Raw genomic sequence first — 16,674 nt, forward strand, 5'->3', positions numbered from 1 at the left:
ACCCTCCCTCTTCTCCTCTGATTTCTTTACCTCTCCTTTGCCATTCTCCTTTACATCTTGTATCTCAGGGTGAGGCATTAGAGACGGTCACCACAGCAGCTGTGTGTTTGTTCAGTACTCAGACTCAGTTGGCTGATCAGGTTCCTCCTCTTGGTCACTTGCCTCGAATCTTAGCAGCCCTCAACCACAAGAACAACGCTGTTCCTAAAAGCTCCATCCGCCTCATCCATGTCCTCTCGGAGAATGAGGTAAACATACAGACAGAATCCAACAGTGTTTTCTAAGTCTATTTCCTAAACGTTTTGGCTAAATTACCTGTCTTTTCACCTGGAATACCATAGCAACTAGCAATATTTCACCTGGAATAGCTAGCAACCAGTCTGAATTGCATAGCAACCACATGAACACCCTTGGAGCTAGCCTAGCATAGCAATCACATAGCAACATCACCTGAGATTACATAACAGTTTAGCACAAAAAACTAAGCATTTTGTGTCTCTGACATGCCATCTAGTGAATGTCGGTTTTTAATCATCCAGGTGTACGTAAAATATGCAGGCAAGTGTCTGAACAATGCTGCTTGTGTTGCCACCACTTCAGCACATGCACGGCGCGCACACACACACACACACACACACACACACACCACTCTGGTTCATGTTTTATTCCTTATGTACAATTTAAAGCTGGATGTGACAGCAGATAGAGATGCTCCCTTTCAAACACACCTTTTAACTTTTTGTAAAGCTGTGCCAAGCAATATAAGCTCACCCTTTCCACTAGACTGGTAAGTCAGTGAAAGGAATATACCTTTGGATTTTAGTTACTTAGTCAGGTTCACAAATATTTTATTGTGTAATATAAGATATTGTTGTTTTTAGCTGTCTACTACAATATATAGAGTTGAAATTGAATAATAAGTACAGTGGTTCTGGTTCTTGGCCAGATCAAGAACACCCTCCAGGTAGGTTGTGTGTCTGTGTCAAAGTCAAAAATCAAGAGAAGCCTTCACTAGAGTAAATACAGAGGGTTTGCCACAAGATGTATACAAAAAAAGCCTGTATAGTTCTGGAACAACATCCTGTAGAGACAGATGAGACAAAGATCAACTCGTACCAGAATGATGGGAGATGAAGGGCATGGAGAAGTGATCCAAAACATACCACCTTATCTTATGACATGTGCATCTATGGTAGCCAATGGTACTGGTTCCCTTGTATTGACAAAAGCAGCAGGATGAATTCTGAAGTGTATAGGGCTGTATTATCTGCTCAGATTCAGTCATATGCTTTAAAACTCATTGGAATGCACTTCACACTGCAGATGGACAATGACCCGATGCATACTGTGAAAGTAACCCAAGGCTTTTTTAAGACAAACAAGTGGAATGTCCTGCAATGGCCGAGTCAGTCACCTGACCTGAAATCAATTGAACAAACATTTAACTTGCTGAAAGCAAAACTAAAGGCAAAGCACCACAAGAACAAGAGAGAGCTGAAGAAAGCTGCAATAAAGCCCTGGCAGAGCATCACCAGGTCAGAAACCCAGCATGTGGTGATGTCTGTGGGTTCCAAACTTCAGGCAGTCATTGACTGCAAAGGATTTAAAACCAAGAATTTAATTATGGTTGTTACTTTTGGTCCCTTAAAAATGGGGGACCAAATATTAAAAAGTGCTGTCATTCCTACACTGTTCACCTGATTTGGATGTTTTTGTTTCAACTTGCCCTCTACAGTTATGCGTGCGCTCCATGGCAGCCTTGGAGACCATCGGGCCATTGATGTGTGGGATGAAGGTCAGGGCTGATATGGCAGGACTAGCATGTGAAGCCCTCAACCGCATGTTCCAGCGAGAGCAAACTGACCTAGTTGCACAGGTAACACCTCTCACATACACACTCACATTCTGGCTCCTAACAGTTAAGGCTCTGGGCTACTGATCAGAAGGTTAGGGGTTCAAGCCCCAGCACCGCCAAGCTGCCACTGTTGGGCCCTTGAACATGGCCTTAACCCTCTCTGCTCCAGGGTTGCCGTATCATGGCTGACCCTGCACTCCGACCCCAGCTTCCTGGTATGCGAAGAAAAGAATTTCACTGTGCTGTAATGTATATGTGACACAGACTTTTCTTGTCTTTATTGGTGTTTTTCAAAGAACTTTGTTCAAAAGCTGTAATATTGTTCATTTTTGGGCTTGACATCCAGTAGCAAAAAAAAATGGGGGGAGGGGGTGCAGGAATGGTGGTCCTGTACAAAGCGAGTTGCTTCTTTCTGCATCACTCTGTGGTTAATTTCATTGGCTGTGATTTGAAAGGTCAATAGCAAAAAGAGTCTAAGTTTAATTGATCTTTGCCAATGCACAATACTTAGATATTATGTTTTGAATTTTAAGTCAGCATCACTCTTATCACAGGAAAATAATGGCAGTTTTGTTGCTCATCTTCTGTAACTGGTGCAGACTTGAGAACAGAGCAACATGGAAAGTTTCACACCCTCTAACGTTTGTGCAATGCACTCAGTATCTCCTCAGGGCAGTAGAGCAGGATGTGAATGAGTTTGGTAGTTTCATCCAAGCTACTTACTTTAGGTAAACCTAATAAAATTGTATTTTTTTATGATTTTCACTGAATCAATAAAAACACTTAAAACTTTTTTTAAAATTATAATTTAAATAAATGAGCTGAGAGGCAAATTAAAAAAAAGATTTACATGTATCTTCTATGTTTGTTTAGAACACCATGAAACAGTGACTACAGCAAAAATTATTTTAATTTCAAACTCATTTTTGTCATAAAGCATTTTAGCCGTATAATTAATTTATATAATATATAAATGTATGTACTTTTATATAAATATATTCATATTTATTAATTTAGAGAGTGTGTTTGTTGTATGCAGGCTCTGAGAGTAGAACTGGTGCCATATTTGCTGAAGCTATTAGAGGGCGTGGGATTAGAGACTCTGGACAACCCCTCGGCAACCAAAGCCCAAATTGTCAAAGCTCTTAAATCCATGACTCGCAGTCTACAGTATGGAGAACAGGTGAGCAACTCAAACACCTGCGCGCGCACACACACACACACTCTAAATGAATAAATATACACAGATTTATATATAATACAAATAAATAATTGTAGTAAGTCTTGTCAAAAGAGCCTTCAGCACAACCTGCAAACAAAAAAAAGCAGCTTGAGAGGTCTAGATATGCGTGTCATCCTTGCGCAGGGGTGCTGCAGTAGCACATGCAGCTGCTCACTTTTACACATACATTGGCTGTGTATTAGCATTGTAACACAGCACATTGTGTATATATGGTCATATAGATGTGTCATTCACCATGAACAGTATATTCACAATCAAATCATAAACAAACATATCATGGTCCATGTAGAAATGTTTGTCATTATAAGGTTCTAAACTAGCTACAGTAGGCAGAGTTCTTTTTTTAAATAGTTTTTAGAGACTGAAACCTGTCTTTTCTCCTTCACTTACTTGAGAGAGGATGGCAGATGTAGTACCGTCGAAACATTTTATGTTCTTTACTCTAGCAATTAACCAGATATTAAAGTCACGCTACCAACTTGACCTAATACGGATTAGTTGTAGACACTGATCGAGTCCATACAAAATGCGATGAGACACAAAATCTAAGATTGTAGTGTTGTTGCAGGTGAATGAAATCCTGTCTCGATCCACTGTGTGGAGTGCCTTCAAAGATCAAAAACATGATCTCTTCATCTCGGAATCGCAGACTGCAGGCTTTCTGACAGGTATAAAGTCCACACACGCTTACTGATTGAAATCACATGACACAAAACACAGGGTCTTGATTTTCTCCATATTTTTACCCACTGCAACGCTCTTCAACGAAAACACTGCACAAATTAGTTTTGCTTTCTATAGCCCACTTGCTCATAAGCTAACAACCTCATTAAATCAAGGTGAGGAAACTACGTCCCTGATGATGAAAATAATAATAATAATGCATTTTATTTATACAGCACCATTCATGCGTACAACTTATTTTACAGTGTGAAGTAAAAATAGAGGAAGAAACAAAGGAGAGTCACAAATAAGAGAAAAATAAGCCAATAAAATTGTAACAAATAGTCAGTGTCCTAAAATGTGTCCCCTCTGAAAGTATTGGAACGGCAGGGCCAATAATTTTGTTTTTGCGATCAAAAGATGAATTAGATGATAGATTGGAATTTCAGTTTTCATTACCTGATATTTACAGCTAGATATGTTAAACAGCTTAGAACAAAACTTTTGTTTTGTAAAATGTGACATACAGGTGTTTCTTTTTGCCCGGGTGAGCCCTGTTAGATTGATTTTTTAAACAATTAATATTTCTGAATGCCTACTCTTGGTTTGAGCACTGGGTTTCACCTGTGAAAGCCACATTTTTTGTTAAAAGGGGTAAACCAACATGTAGACCAGAGACTTGTCTGTGATATTGAATTTGAGAAATCAACCAGAGCTATTGCACAAGCATTGGGCATAGCTAATACAACAATTTGGAACGTCCTGGAAAAATACAGAAGCCACTGGTGTACTAACAACCAGACATTGAACAGGTGAGCCAAGGAAAACAACAGTCAGTGACATGACCAACATTCTCCACAGGATAAGGGTGAAGGTATCACAATCCACCATTCAGAGAAGTCTTCGAGAGGAGAAATACAGAGCCCATACCACAAAATCAATCCACTCATCAGCATTAACAATCAAAAGGGCAGATTGGAATTCGCAAATAAATACAGTGATGAGCCACAAACATTAAGAATTGTATGAACTGATGCATGGGCGTAACCACGCATTCTTTGGGGGGGTCGTCCCCCCCCCCCCCCCCCAATGTTGAGGAAATACCCATTTGTCCCCCCAATATACAGTACAAAATATTTTCTATATGTCCCCCTTCAATGAACCCTGCCAACTTCATCTATTCTATTTATTTATGTCTATTCCTTTTTAATATATTTCCGTTTGTTAAGGAAAATAGGTGTGTCTCCCCCCCCACCAATTATGCACTTGGTTGCGCCCATACTCAACGCGAGTTGGTTGATATATTTTAGCAGTTCAGTCTGTAAGAAATGGAGACAGCAGCCAAGCGTAGAAAAGTGAAGCAGAGGATACAAGCTTTTTTTCAGACAGTCAGTAACTAGATACCTAAATAGTAGGTGACCTTAGCTTAGTATAGAAGGCATCATACCATGGCTTGGTTTGTTCTTAAGAATGTCAATTAACTGTTGATATTTGCACACCCACGAAGTAGGCTAGGCTAACGTCAGTTCCAGTTTTTGACCATTAACGTTACATTCACTTGCACATCCTCCCACCGAGTTCACTGTGAACCCTCACGCTGTGACAGACTGTTATAAATGCGATTGAAAGTGAGGAAAGTTGCACAGCACTTCGTTCCTTTACACTACATTTGGCCTAAGGACAACTAAGTGATTTTATAAAATATAAGGCTCAGCATAATGCTGAGATGTGCTAGCTTGGCAACGAGAGACATGGAACTAACGTCTGAGTTGTGGCCATATTGTAGTTCATCATTCAGAACTAGTGATGGCAGTTTGTCTTTAGATTTAAGAAAAGAAAACTCCAGGACCCTTTACATAGCTAACGTTCCAGGTTACCACTAAATATTGTTGTACACTTTGAACACTTATTACACAGCAAGCTAAACAGCATGATGACATTAACATAATAAATGACACCAGTTACACAAACAGAATATTCAGTTTATCAAATTAAAATGATCATCTAAGTCAGTCATTGCTCTTCTGGGAAAATAACGGTACCTGGTCACAATGCAGGCAGCACAGCATTGCTTGGAAGCCTCCGTGGGGAAATTGTATTTACAACATATATAGTGTTGAATTTAGTTTCATAGGTAGCCGTCCTTTCTGAGTTTGTTTAAAAGTCGTGATTGCGTGTTTAAATGTTAGCGTGTGTGGTTTGCCTGCACACATCTTAGCTCGCCTCTACTTGGTGTAGTAGGTTTCATGGTAGGTTATGGAGCAGAGAATACATCCGCCCACAGGACGTCCACAGCACCCTACAATTTCCCCATGCTGTGGGAGCTTCTATCACTCAGAATGACGTAAATTCAAACAGTAACTGTAATCCTAAAACTATGTTCTAAATATGTGAATTTTCAGTATCAAACTTTGGATGTTGGGTTGGACCCCCACCAACCATATATATATATATATATATAGTACAAGTAATTAACACCATTGTACTCTCTCTCTCATACACAGACACTATATAAAGTCTGTCTGGATGTCTTTATAAGCTGTCGACTTGTTATGTTAATTATAACAGCTTCATATGGGCTAGTTTCAGAATCATAGCACAGAACAGGGAACATAAATCTTTTTTTTTTTTTTTTTTTTTTTAACTGGGTGGCTAGCTGTCTTCCCCTACTTGCGCTCTCCTCTTTTTCAGACTCAATTAATAACAATTTATAAAATTTGGTTTTGAGAGATGTATGAATGTGCTATACCATTAAGATATTTAAAAACTAGCAGTAAACTGAGTGTATTCTCAAGGAAAAATGCAACCAGTGGTGTGATGCTAAAACCAGTCTAAACTGCACGTCATCCATGATTTCAGTTTCCAAACCCTGCTCAAAATTTCATAAATATTTATTTAAATAATACAGAAGACTGCAATAAGCACTGATTATTGAATTATTGCACAGCCTATAAATGAATGTAGTTACATAGACAACCACACACAGCCTTCCTGCAGTCTGATTTAGATTAGACTTTGCTTTCTTCCTCCTGCTACCTGTTCCTCTCTCTGCTGTCTTCTCCTTCCTTTCTTATTCTCCTTCAGGTGTTTCCACTCCTTCTCTTCTGGCTGCCAGTAGTCCATTGCGGAGCGGCCTCTAGTGGGCTTTTCCCATGCTCTTCTCTTTAACTTTTACACAGGTAGACTTTCCTTTCTCTTCATACTCACAGCATCTCCTTCATTTTCTTCTTTCTTGTTTCAGTCACCTTTTAAGTTTCTGCTTCATCAATCTGTCCAAGCATCTATCTGTAGCTGTAGTTAACACAGAATTCCTAACCCAGTCTAGCCCTGGTACACATACATTGCCCCAAAAATGTAGGCATCATGGAACTGTTTCTAATGTTTTATCTCACTACCTCCAATAAGGTAAGGGTTTTAGAAAAGTAAACATTTCACCCATTACTTTTATTTGTTGTAAGCACCGTGTCATTAACATTTCATTTTTGTATATGGTTATGATTGCTTCAGAAGTACATAGTCAAAAGTCAAGTAAACCATTTCTCAGGAAAAAAACTAAATGATATGAGTGACAGTATAACAACCATAAATCAAACATATTTATAAATACACATATGCCATGTGTATTTATTGATAAACATATTTATAAATACACATATGCCATCACTGGAGATTGTAAGTTCGAACATTTAAATATGCTAATCCAATATTTATACAACTTGCTACATATCCAGAAGGAATGTGTTAGTGATCTAGAGATCTGTTGTAACTTGGCTTTTGAATAAGTGTATTATTGTGTACTGTTTTATAGTGTATCAGGTTGTGCCCAACAGTAGTTGTACAACGGTTTATTATATAGACTGTTTTTTTCAAAGCTCAATTTATTTCCTCATTAAGTTCAAACATCCTGCTCAGTCCAGTTATACTCCAGTGTTTTGAAAATTTCTGATTTTGGAAAAAAAAAAAAAAAATCTAACTTTTTGAAATACCAGGTATTTATGGATAATCGTGTTTGTGTGTGTTTTCAGGTCCGGCAGTTGCAGGCTATCTAACTGCTGGCACGGGTGCTACAGTTCTGTCCAGCGTCCCTCCACCCGTAGACAATGACATTGGAGACCTGGGCTAAAAACCAAACCTGCACTAACAGTTCAGTGAATGCACCACTTTCATAAGAGAAGCAGGCTTGATGAGACAGACAGATAAATTACTTAAAGAAAGAGGAAAGGATTGGGTGGATTACAACCCTTGTGTAAACTTTCCTCTAAATGTGTGCTGCTACGTCCTCCTTGTGTCCGTGGTGTTCCCTTTCAGCACACAGTTATTAATTAATCTGCTTTTTTTTTTTTCCTTTTTAAATCTTTTTGCTCTTGATCCTAATGTATTACATTCTATACCTTCCGTTTTGTTTTTTTCCAAGAAGAGGAAAATGTTTACTTTTGTATGAGAATATTTTTTGCTGGAGGAAAAAAGACCCCTGAAGTGAATACAACTTTAGAGATCCAACCCTTACTTGATTCCTTTCCCCTTCACTTCTGTCATGCCCTCCATGCTTTGTCTACACAAGGCTTCTAATGACTTCTTATTTTAACCAAATCTTGGTTTATCATGCCATACCACCATTCACCTTGTGTTTTCTGTTGACCCTAAAATGAATGAATTCTTGATGAAGTTAAAGGAAAAATTAAGAACTTCCACTGTCACTTACAATCACACCCCATAGACTGATCTGGCTTAAAGCTCCCCTTATGTCTCAACAGACAGCCTGCTTTTTCTACCTTTTCTCACCCAGAATGCAAAGAAATCACTCAAATATTTATAACTAGCTGTGTACTTAACTGAGGAATGATTTTCTGTAAACGTTCCCAGGAGAAATGACACTGACTCTAATTAAAATCTATGTCAAAGATTAGTGCAGTTGTCAAACTGTCTATATAATATGATACATAAACTTTCTATATTGACTGTACAATCTAAAAAATCAGTTACACTTGTACATAACATTTTAAGAATAAAAGGGAATCCACAGTGATTTCGTTTAATCGTTTTGTTATTGTCTAAACAACAACTGAACTTGAAACTGAACTATGAAATACATTTCTAGAAGTATACAAACCCTGTCAAAAATTAGGAATCACCACTTAGAGGATTCTCACCCTGCTTTTTTCCTTCGTCGCAAATAAACAAATCAGATATGACACAAAACAATTTTTGTTTAATAGCTGAACAGTCTGGCTTCATGAAACTTGCCTCAAACAAATTCAATTTAATTATTTTAATTAATAACATTTTTTTTTCCCAGATAAGTTTCATTTAATTGGTTTGATTTGTTTCTTGAATCCAGAATCTTCAGCTATCAAACAAAAATGGTCATATCTGTGATTTATTTGCTACAAAGTAAACAGCCCTGTAAACATCCTGTTTCTAAACATATTACCACTTCAGTATCAGCAACAGCATATCGTTCAGATAAATAAGTAAATTCAATAAGGCTTAATTCTGTCAAAATCACAATAAGCAAAGGGAAACAATTTCTTTACATTTTATAGCACTTGAAGTAATTATTTTCATATTGATCAGGATCAAGTATTTTTTTAAGTGCATTTATTACTGATAACTTCAGTAGTATTTTGTCTAAATGTAAATAACAAAATGAAATATAACTATGGAAAAACTGAAAATGTATTTAATAAATTTTACTTCTAGGGCTGTAACTAACCATTATTTTCATAATTGATTAGTTGGCCGATTATTTTAAAAAAAAATCGATTAATCGGATGGGGGCGGGGCAAACTTTCAATACCATTTTGTTTATTTAAAATAAAATTCACAAACTGTGTAACAAATATAAACTTCAGACTAAAACTTTATAGAACGGTTTGTCCAAAACGGAAAAGAACCCAATACACACATCAGAATATATATTTAGGACTGTAGTTTAATTATGTGCTTTTTGTGCATCCATAAAAATAAAGCATAAATACTTATATACAACATAAACTAAAATAAATAAATAAGTTTAATTTTATGTGTATATATTATATATATATATATATATATATATATATATATATATATATATAATATATATATATATAATATTTATATATTATATATATATATATATAATATTTATATATATTAATATATATATATATAATATTTATATATATTAATATATATTAATATATATATATATATATATATATATATATATATATATATATATATATATATAAATATATTAATATATATATTAGTGTGTGTGTGTGTGTGTGAACATGTGTGTCACGATACGAAGTGGAGTACGGAATTTCAACATTTTAATAACAAATGAACAAAATACAAAAGACTCTACAACAAACACGGAACACTGCAGCAAAAACTAAACACGGCACCATAGACAGAAGCATAAAACCTGTACAAAGGGGAAAAAAGAGATCTATAATCCATGTGTCCAGGTATTGTACCTTTTGAGAACGGCGGTCAAATATTTAGCCTAGAAAACCAGTTATGTGAGTGAGCACACATTTCTTCCAGAAGTCTACAAAATTCCAAATGAAAGCGGAGTTCGGTACAACACCGGCAACGACGTGGTGACTTGCGGGCTCGAGCGTCGGCTCTGGCAAGCCCCAGAGTTAACGGTGCCCAGCCTAGAGAGAATGATCCTTACTTCTTCATTTGTTCCAAACACCGATATTCATGATCTTTTCCGGGGCCTTGCAGCTGATCAACAATGAAGTCAATACCAGCTCACAAATCGCCATCTTGTCGCCGGTAGCTGTCAGTGTACGATATACGTGCTGCTTAATTCGGTCCTACCTTTTTAACAGAATGGCCGGTTAACGCCGGTATAGTTACGTACACTCACTTTATTAGACAAAACCTACATAACACGTAGACCCACTCGGGTACGTACACAGGAAGACTGAACTGGTGTCACACACAATACGGTCCGTGGTGCCACAACAACTATTACAACAGGTGCCTCAGATTTAAAAAGGTTCCGTACAGTGCAAGGCTTTTGAGAATGTCTCTATAACTCATTTCCAATTCAACATAAAACTCTATCAAATTGTCTCTGTCCATGACAGCAGCTATACATGTCCTTTATCACTACACTGTAAAAGGATGATTGATTTATGAAGTTATGGGCACGATTAACCTAAAACGAGGAACGATATATTGTCATGTGCTGATAAACCGACCAAATAAGGAATGTTGATTCAACATTGAAATTGGATGACTGATACTGACCTATACAAATAAAAAAAGACGTTGAATCGACATCTCTTTGCTATATGGGAAACAACCCCCTACGCCCCATTTACTGTCCCCACTGTTATATTGACCGTGTCCATGGGTCAATTTCCTGGTAAATTTCCAACTGTTTCAGACATGTGAGACTTTCCCTTACAATCCTGTGGGGTAGGGGCGGGCTAACGGTACATTATTATTATTATTATTATTATTATTATTATTATTATTTTAAATTAATTTTCGCGATCCGTAATTAAACGTATATTATTGGTCTGATTTTGTGTATGCTGTATTCGCCCCCTCCCCAACTCCACTACTGTGCACGCAAACGGTAGAATATCGCGCTCATTTACGAGCGAACCAACCGTGCTGTTACTGCGCATGCTCAGAAGTATTCTGTTATCTCTAGCGTTTCCTGTTTGATGCTTTTCTTTGGCAAAGATGGCGGAAGTGAAAGAAGTGAAAGCTTTGACGTGTGGAGGTACATAGCCTACATAAACAATATAATGATTTGTCAGAATGTTATTTGATAATGTACATCTATGGGGTTTGGTTATATGCATCTTTCACTGCATTAGTACTATATTTTGTCCATGATCTGTGTTGTGTAGCGAGCTGTCTGCTAACACGCAGATGCATTAGCGGCAGTAGGACAGGGCTGCTGTGGATGTATTAGAGGCAGTAGGACAGGGCTGCTGTGGATGTGTTAGAGGCAGTACGACAGGGCTGCTGTGGATGTATTAGAGGCAGTAGGACAGGGCTGCTGTGGATGTATTAGAGGCAGTAGGACAGGGCTGCTGTGGATGTGTTCGAGGCAGTAGGACAGGGCTGCTGTGGATGTGTTAGAGGCAGTAGGACAGGGCTGCTGTGGATGTGTTAGAGGCAGTAGGACAGAGCTGCTGTGGATGTGTTAGAGGCAGTAGGACAGGGCTGCTGTGGATGTATTATCGGCAGTAGGACAGGGCTGCTGTGGATGTGTTCGAGGCAGTAGGACAGGGCTGCTGTGGATGTATTAGAGGCAGTAGGACAGAGCTGCTGTGGATGTGTTAGAGGCAGTAGGACAGGGCTGCTGTGGATGTATTAGAGGCAGTACGACAGGGCTGCTGTGGATGTGTTAGAGGCAGTAGGACAGGGCTGCTGTGGATGTGTTAGAGGCAGTAGATCAGGGCTGCTGTGGATGTATTAGAGGCAGTAGGACAGGGCTGCTGTGGATGTGTTAGAGGCAGTAGGACAGGGCTGCTGTGGATGTGTTAGAGGCAGTAGGACAGGGCTGCTGTGGATGTATTAGAGGCAGTAGGACAGGGCTGCTGTGGATGTGTTAGAGGCAGTAGGACAGGGCTGCTGTGGATGTATTAGAGGCAGTAGGACAGGGCTGCTGTGGATGTGTTAGAGGCAGTAGGACAGGGCTGCTGTGGATGTATTAGAGGCAGTAGGACAGGGCTGCTGTGGATGCATTTCTTTGGTTCATTGATTTTAACCACATGTTTTTTCCTCCAGTGATCACAACGGTTCTTTTAAGTTCCGCTGTTTTTGCATTTGTGAAGGACCTCGATGACACGTAAGTGACCATTTGTTTAACTTCTGATGCTAAAAATGCTGATATTAAAGCGGATTGCTTTAAAGTTACATTTTATTTCACGGATAACCGAAGTTCTGGGTTTACAGGGAGGTTTCATTGACAGGTAGCAGGAAGTGTATGCACTGAGAATCTGATGAGCGGTGCTGTATTTTTATAAACTAATGCATAAGCTCCTTTAACTTGTTTACGTGTGATTTTTAGCTTGATGTTTGCTGATAATGGTAGCCTGATCCAAGCAATTATAAATAATACTAAAATGGTCAAATTAGGAGCACCCTACTAATTCCAGTCATCGCTCTCACTCCGACACACCGTATACTCACCTGTTGTAATACAATACTGCTGAAAAACCTGTAGACCATTTTTGCCAGCTGGTAAACTTTCCATTATTACTTGAATAGTTGACCAAGACATGTCTGATGAAATAACATGTTCATGTTATTACTATTGTGTTATTTTCTTAAAAATAACTTGTGTATGCTGTAGCATTAGCAGCAGTCATTCAGGAACTGTTTGCTTTCTACCAACACTTGGTAGCCAGCAGATATGGTCTACCAGTTTGACCAGCTCGGCTTGTGTTTTGGCAAGTAGCTAAACAGACAAAGGTGATTTTTTTTTTAGCAGTGTGATCATTTGTTGTAATTACATTTCCATCATTGTGCAAATCATCTTCAGTTTTAGCTGTGATGTTTCTATTTCCTTCCATCTAAACTACAGAATGGTCACATCCAAATTATGTTTTAAGTATGAATATTTTGCCCAGCTCAGTATTTAGCCACATGCTTATTTGCTGTTAAGATGTCTAACCATGCTGATCGAGTAAAGATGAGAGTTAAAGCCCTGTCTGTGTCATTCCTGTGTGCACAGTATCTGTATATGAAATGTCTTAAGTCTTATTTTTATTTTAATGTGTGCAGAGTGCTTACATTTATATACCTTCTGTAGATTCAAAGACAACAGAATGGACGATGTCTGGCTGGTGGATGTGAGTGTTTCTTTTACACCTACACAGTTACACATTATGCTTCAGTCCAGAGTTGGGAATGCTTCTCGGTAGAATGAGGAGTTGTATTCTGGGGATTTGGATGAAAGAAAAGTCACTTGTGTAGGCTTGTTAGTGTTAAGGGGTGTCACGAATGTGCGACGTTCAAACCCTGGATTTATCCAGTCATTTATTGTGCTTTTTCAGTCTGTTTCCAAGCAGCAAGTAACAGTAAATGGTTACCAGCGATGGTACCCAGATCAATTGTGGATTGCTTCTTTAATATGTCAGGGAAAAATCATTAGCATGTCGGGTTTACTTTTTTTGCTTTATTGGTAAACCACAACCACAATACAGCATGAAAATACAGTAAATAACACATCAACAGTATCAAACATAACATATTGATAATTGCAATAGCATTTACTCTGTAATGCCACTATACATTGTCAGTCATTCCAATAATTTTGGTGAGTTTTCTCCCTCGGTTGGGGACATTTATCATTTGTATGTAGCACAGTGCTATAGCAGGTCAACATCTACCTGTGCGATTAATATTATTTCTGGTAACACACGGAAACGACAGGACTGAAAACGGATAATGAGTGGAGTCTGAGGATATGTGGTGTGGGTGGAAAAAGGTGACTGCATTCAGGGGACTACGAATCCACCAGGGAAGAGTGAGATGTGGCGGGAAAGGCCAACAGCAACCTTGCACTGCAACGTCTGATCAGACAAGAGGGACCAAAAACCAGGTCAAAAATCACAGTGCCGATGGAAGCATCATTGCTAAAGGCTGGTAGGTGAGGAGGAGGACCCTTTAGAGGAGAGTGACCTGTCTTGTGAGCACCATGGAGACGTACCCACCTGTCCCAAAAGACCACAGCCTAGAAGGACAGAAGAGAAGGCACCAGCTAGGAGGGACAAGATCAAGTGGCCAAAGGCCAGTGAGGCAGTAGCATAGCAAAGACTGGATGCGGACCTTAGTGGAACACTGGAGAGAACACTGCTGGGATGGGTGATGAGGCTAGGCTCAACCTTTTTGGAGAAATTGTCTATCAAGTGTGTAAAGTCAGGTTTGGCATAATTACCACAAAGAAAACCACTGCGCCAAGACAAAAAGGGAGGTGAGAGAGATCAAGCAACTGGTGTAATGCTGATGGCATTGGAACAAGGAACTGGAAGAAGGCAACACCAGGCGAGAAAGAAGGTCTCAAAGTGCTGTGGGAGGATATCAAGCAGAGGCTAGCCAGCCTGCGGAGGGCTGAACTCATCTGAAAGTGCAGGGAGAGGAAGGAGAAGGAAGAGCAAACTTCTACATGAACAGGCAAGTGATGGAGTAGGCACAGAGTGGGTAGCTGGAAATGACCAAGGAGGAGCTGGAAGAATACATCAGGAGGCAGTATAGAGACCCAGCAAGGAACAAGCCATAAGGTTCAGCAGGGTATGTGCCTCGTCCAGCCCCACCGTATCCCAGTTGAACACCCTTCACACACACACCCACCCCCTAAAGTCAGCGACGTCAGAAGTCGTAAGAAAGGACAGATCCTCAGCTCCAGGCCCCAATGGGATACTCTAAAATCTCTACAAGAATTGCCTTGTAATGCTGAAGCTGATGTGGACCCTCATGCAAGCCACCTGGAATAGCAATGCATCCAATCGGAGTGGCGAATCAACACAAAAATGGTTTACTGACCACAAAATCAAGATCCTGCCATGGCTATCCCAGTCCCTTGACTTGAACCCCATAGAAAACCTGTGGGGTGAACTGAAGAGGAGAGTCCACCAGCGTGGACCTCGAAATGTGAAGGATCTGGAGAGATTCTGTATGGAGGAACGGTCTCAGATCCCTCACCATGTATTCTCCAACCTCATCAGGCATTATAGGAGAAGACTCACAGCTGTTATCTTGGCAAAGGGAGGTAGCACAAAGTATTGACTAAAAGGTGCCAGTAATTGTTGCACACATATTTAACAAATTTTTTTTTTTGGATAAACCTGTGTTTTTGTTTGCAATTGTTTGATATCCATGAGAGTATTTTTGTGATTTATTATTATTGTTTTTTTTTAAACAAAAGATCAAAAGGTAGTAATAATAATATTAATAATAATAATAATAATAATAGTAAAACACAACCAATTTATATATCATGCCTTTCAGCCATGCTGGACTAAATTTCCATTTCGCAGGCATTACTTTGTCTTCACTATAACTTCAAGGTGAGTGACAGGAGCACTGTTGCCACCCATTTTCAATGGAAACTTGCAAACATCGCTAGATGATGACATAATGAGTATGTTAATTAGCACATGACATCACATCATATTGGTCTCTTGTTTCTGTTGTCAGACAACAGAACAGGTATGAAATAAAGACTACATGTTAACCAACAGTCACTTCCCAGCCATTTCCAAGCTGCTGTTCTGTACTACTAAAATCCTGATTTATAACCGTGACGCCCTCTGCCAAAATAACCATACACATAAGTTAAAGACCAATGGCTGTGCGTTTATTTTGGCTTTATGTAAAATGATCACTCAGAGTGAAAGTTAGAAGTGAATGAATGTGCTGCTCCTCTCTGCAACTCGCTGAACAGAGTAGCCGCAGAGAGAGGTGTGTAAGCAAGATGGATGGGAAAGCCAGCTCTTTCATCTGAAACTGGTCTCTTTGGCAATAACATCTTACAGCTTCTGATGCAATCCATCAGCATGAGCTACAAGCAGGAAAAAAAAAATAGGCTAGTGTTTGAGCTGAAGTAGTCTATTGACCAGGCAGTGAGGAGTACAAAAATGTCTAGGCCCACAGGCTGCAAATGGAAAGCTCATGCTGAAGTCGATCTGGCAATTAGCAACCTGCAGCACAAAGAGATCATCAGTTGAGTCCAGACAGGAAGGACAGGTCTTGGGTGGGGAGAAACGCCATGGGTCTGGTCCAAGGCTAGCAGGAAAGAGGAACTGGTGGTGTCTGAGGTGATGAGGATTGAGGACAAGTGCTATAAGATCAAGGCTGTAGCACAGGGATGACAGGTGGCTGGACAACGTGGGAAAGCGTTGTTGGCAGAAACATCAGCATAGCAGGCCTGTGGAAAATCCCACAG

The 16,674-nt window shown here is 39.3% G+C and overlaps 2 protein-coding genes across 7 annotated transcripts in view; both read left to right on the plus strand.

Moving 5' to 3' along the window:
- The window catches only part of LOC128599460 (dnaJ homolog subfamily C member 13), a 79,570-nt gene extending 70,577 nt beyond the window's left edge, over positions 1 to 8,993 (plus strand). For all 4 annotated transcript variants that reach the window (XM_053611020.1, XM_053611019.1, XM_053611023.1 and 1 more), the window contains exons 52-56: positions 69 to 248; positions 1,736 to 1,876; positions 2,895 to 3,038; positions 3,667 to 3,766; positions 7,787 to 8,993. In XM_053611020.1, coding sequence (XP_053466995.1) covers positions 69 to 248; positions 1,736 to 1,876; positions 2,895 to 3,038; positions 3,667 to 3,766; positions 7,787 to 7,884 — 663 coding nt within the window. In that variant the 3' untranslated portion in view covers positions 7,885 to 8,993. The remainder of the gene's footprint in view (positions 1 to 68; positions 249 to 1,735; positions 1,877 to 2,894; positions 3,039 to 3,666; positions 3,767 to 7,786) is intronic.
- Positions 8,994 to 11,425: 2,432 nt separating this feature from the next.
- Positions 11,426 to 16,674, plus strand: part of tmx3b (thioredoxin related transmembrane protein 3b) — a 35,956-nt gene continuing 30,707 nt past the window's right edge. For all 3 annotated transcript variants that reach the window (XM_053610997.1, XM_053610998.1, XM_053610999.1), the window contains exons 1-3: positions 11,426 to 11,496; positions 12,513 to 12,573; positions 13,540 to 13,579. In XM_053610997.1, the coding sequence (XP_053466972.1) occupies positions 11,457 to 11,496; positions 12,513 to 12,573; positions 13,540 to 13,579 (141 nt within the window). In that variant the 5' untranslated portion in view covers positions 11,426 to 11,456. The remainder of the gene's footprint in view (positions 11,497 to 12,512; positions 12,574 to 13,539; positions 13,580 to 16,674) is intronic.

This window comes from Ictalurus furcatus, chromosome 23 (genome assembly GCF_023375685.1).
Source record: "Ictalurus furcatus strain D&B chromosome 23, Billie_1.0, whole genome shotgun sequence".
Classification (NCBI taxonomy): domain Eukaryota; kingdom Metazoa; phylum Chordata; class Actinopteri; order Siluriformes; family Ictaluridae; genus Ictalurus; species Ictalurus furcatus.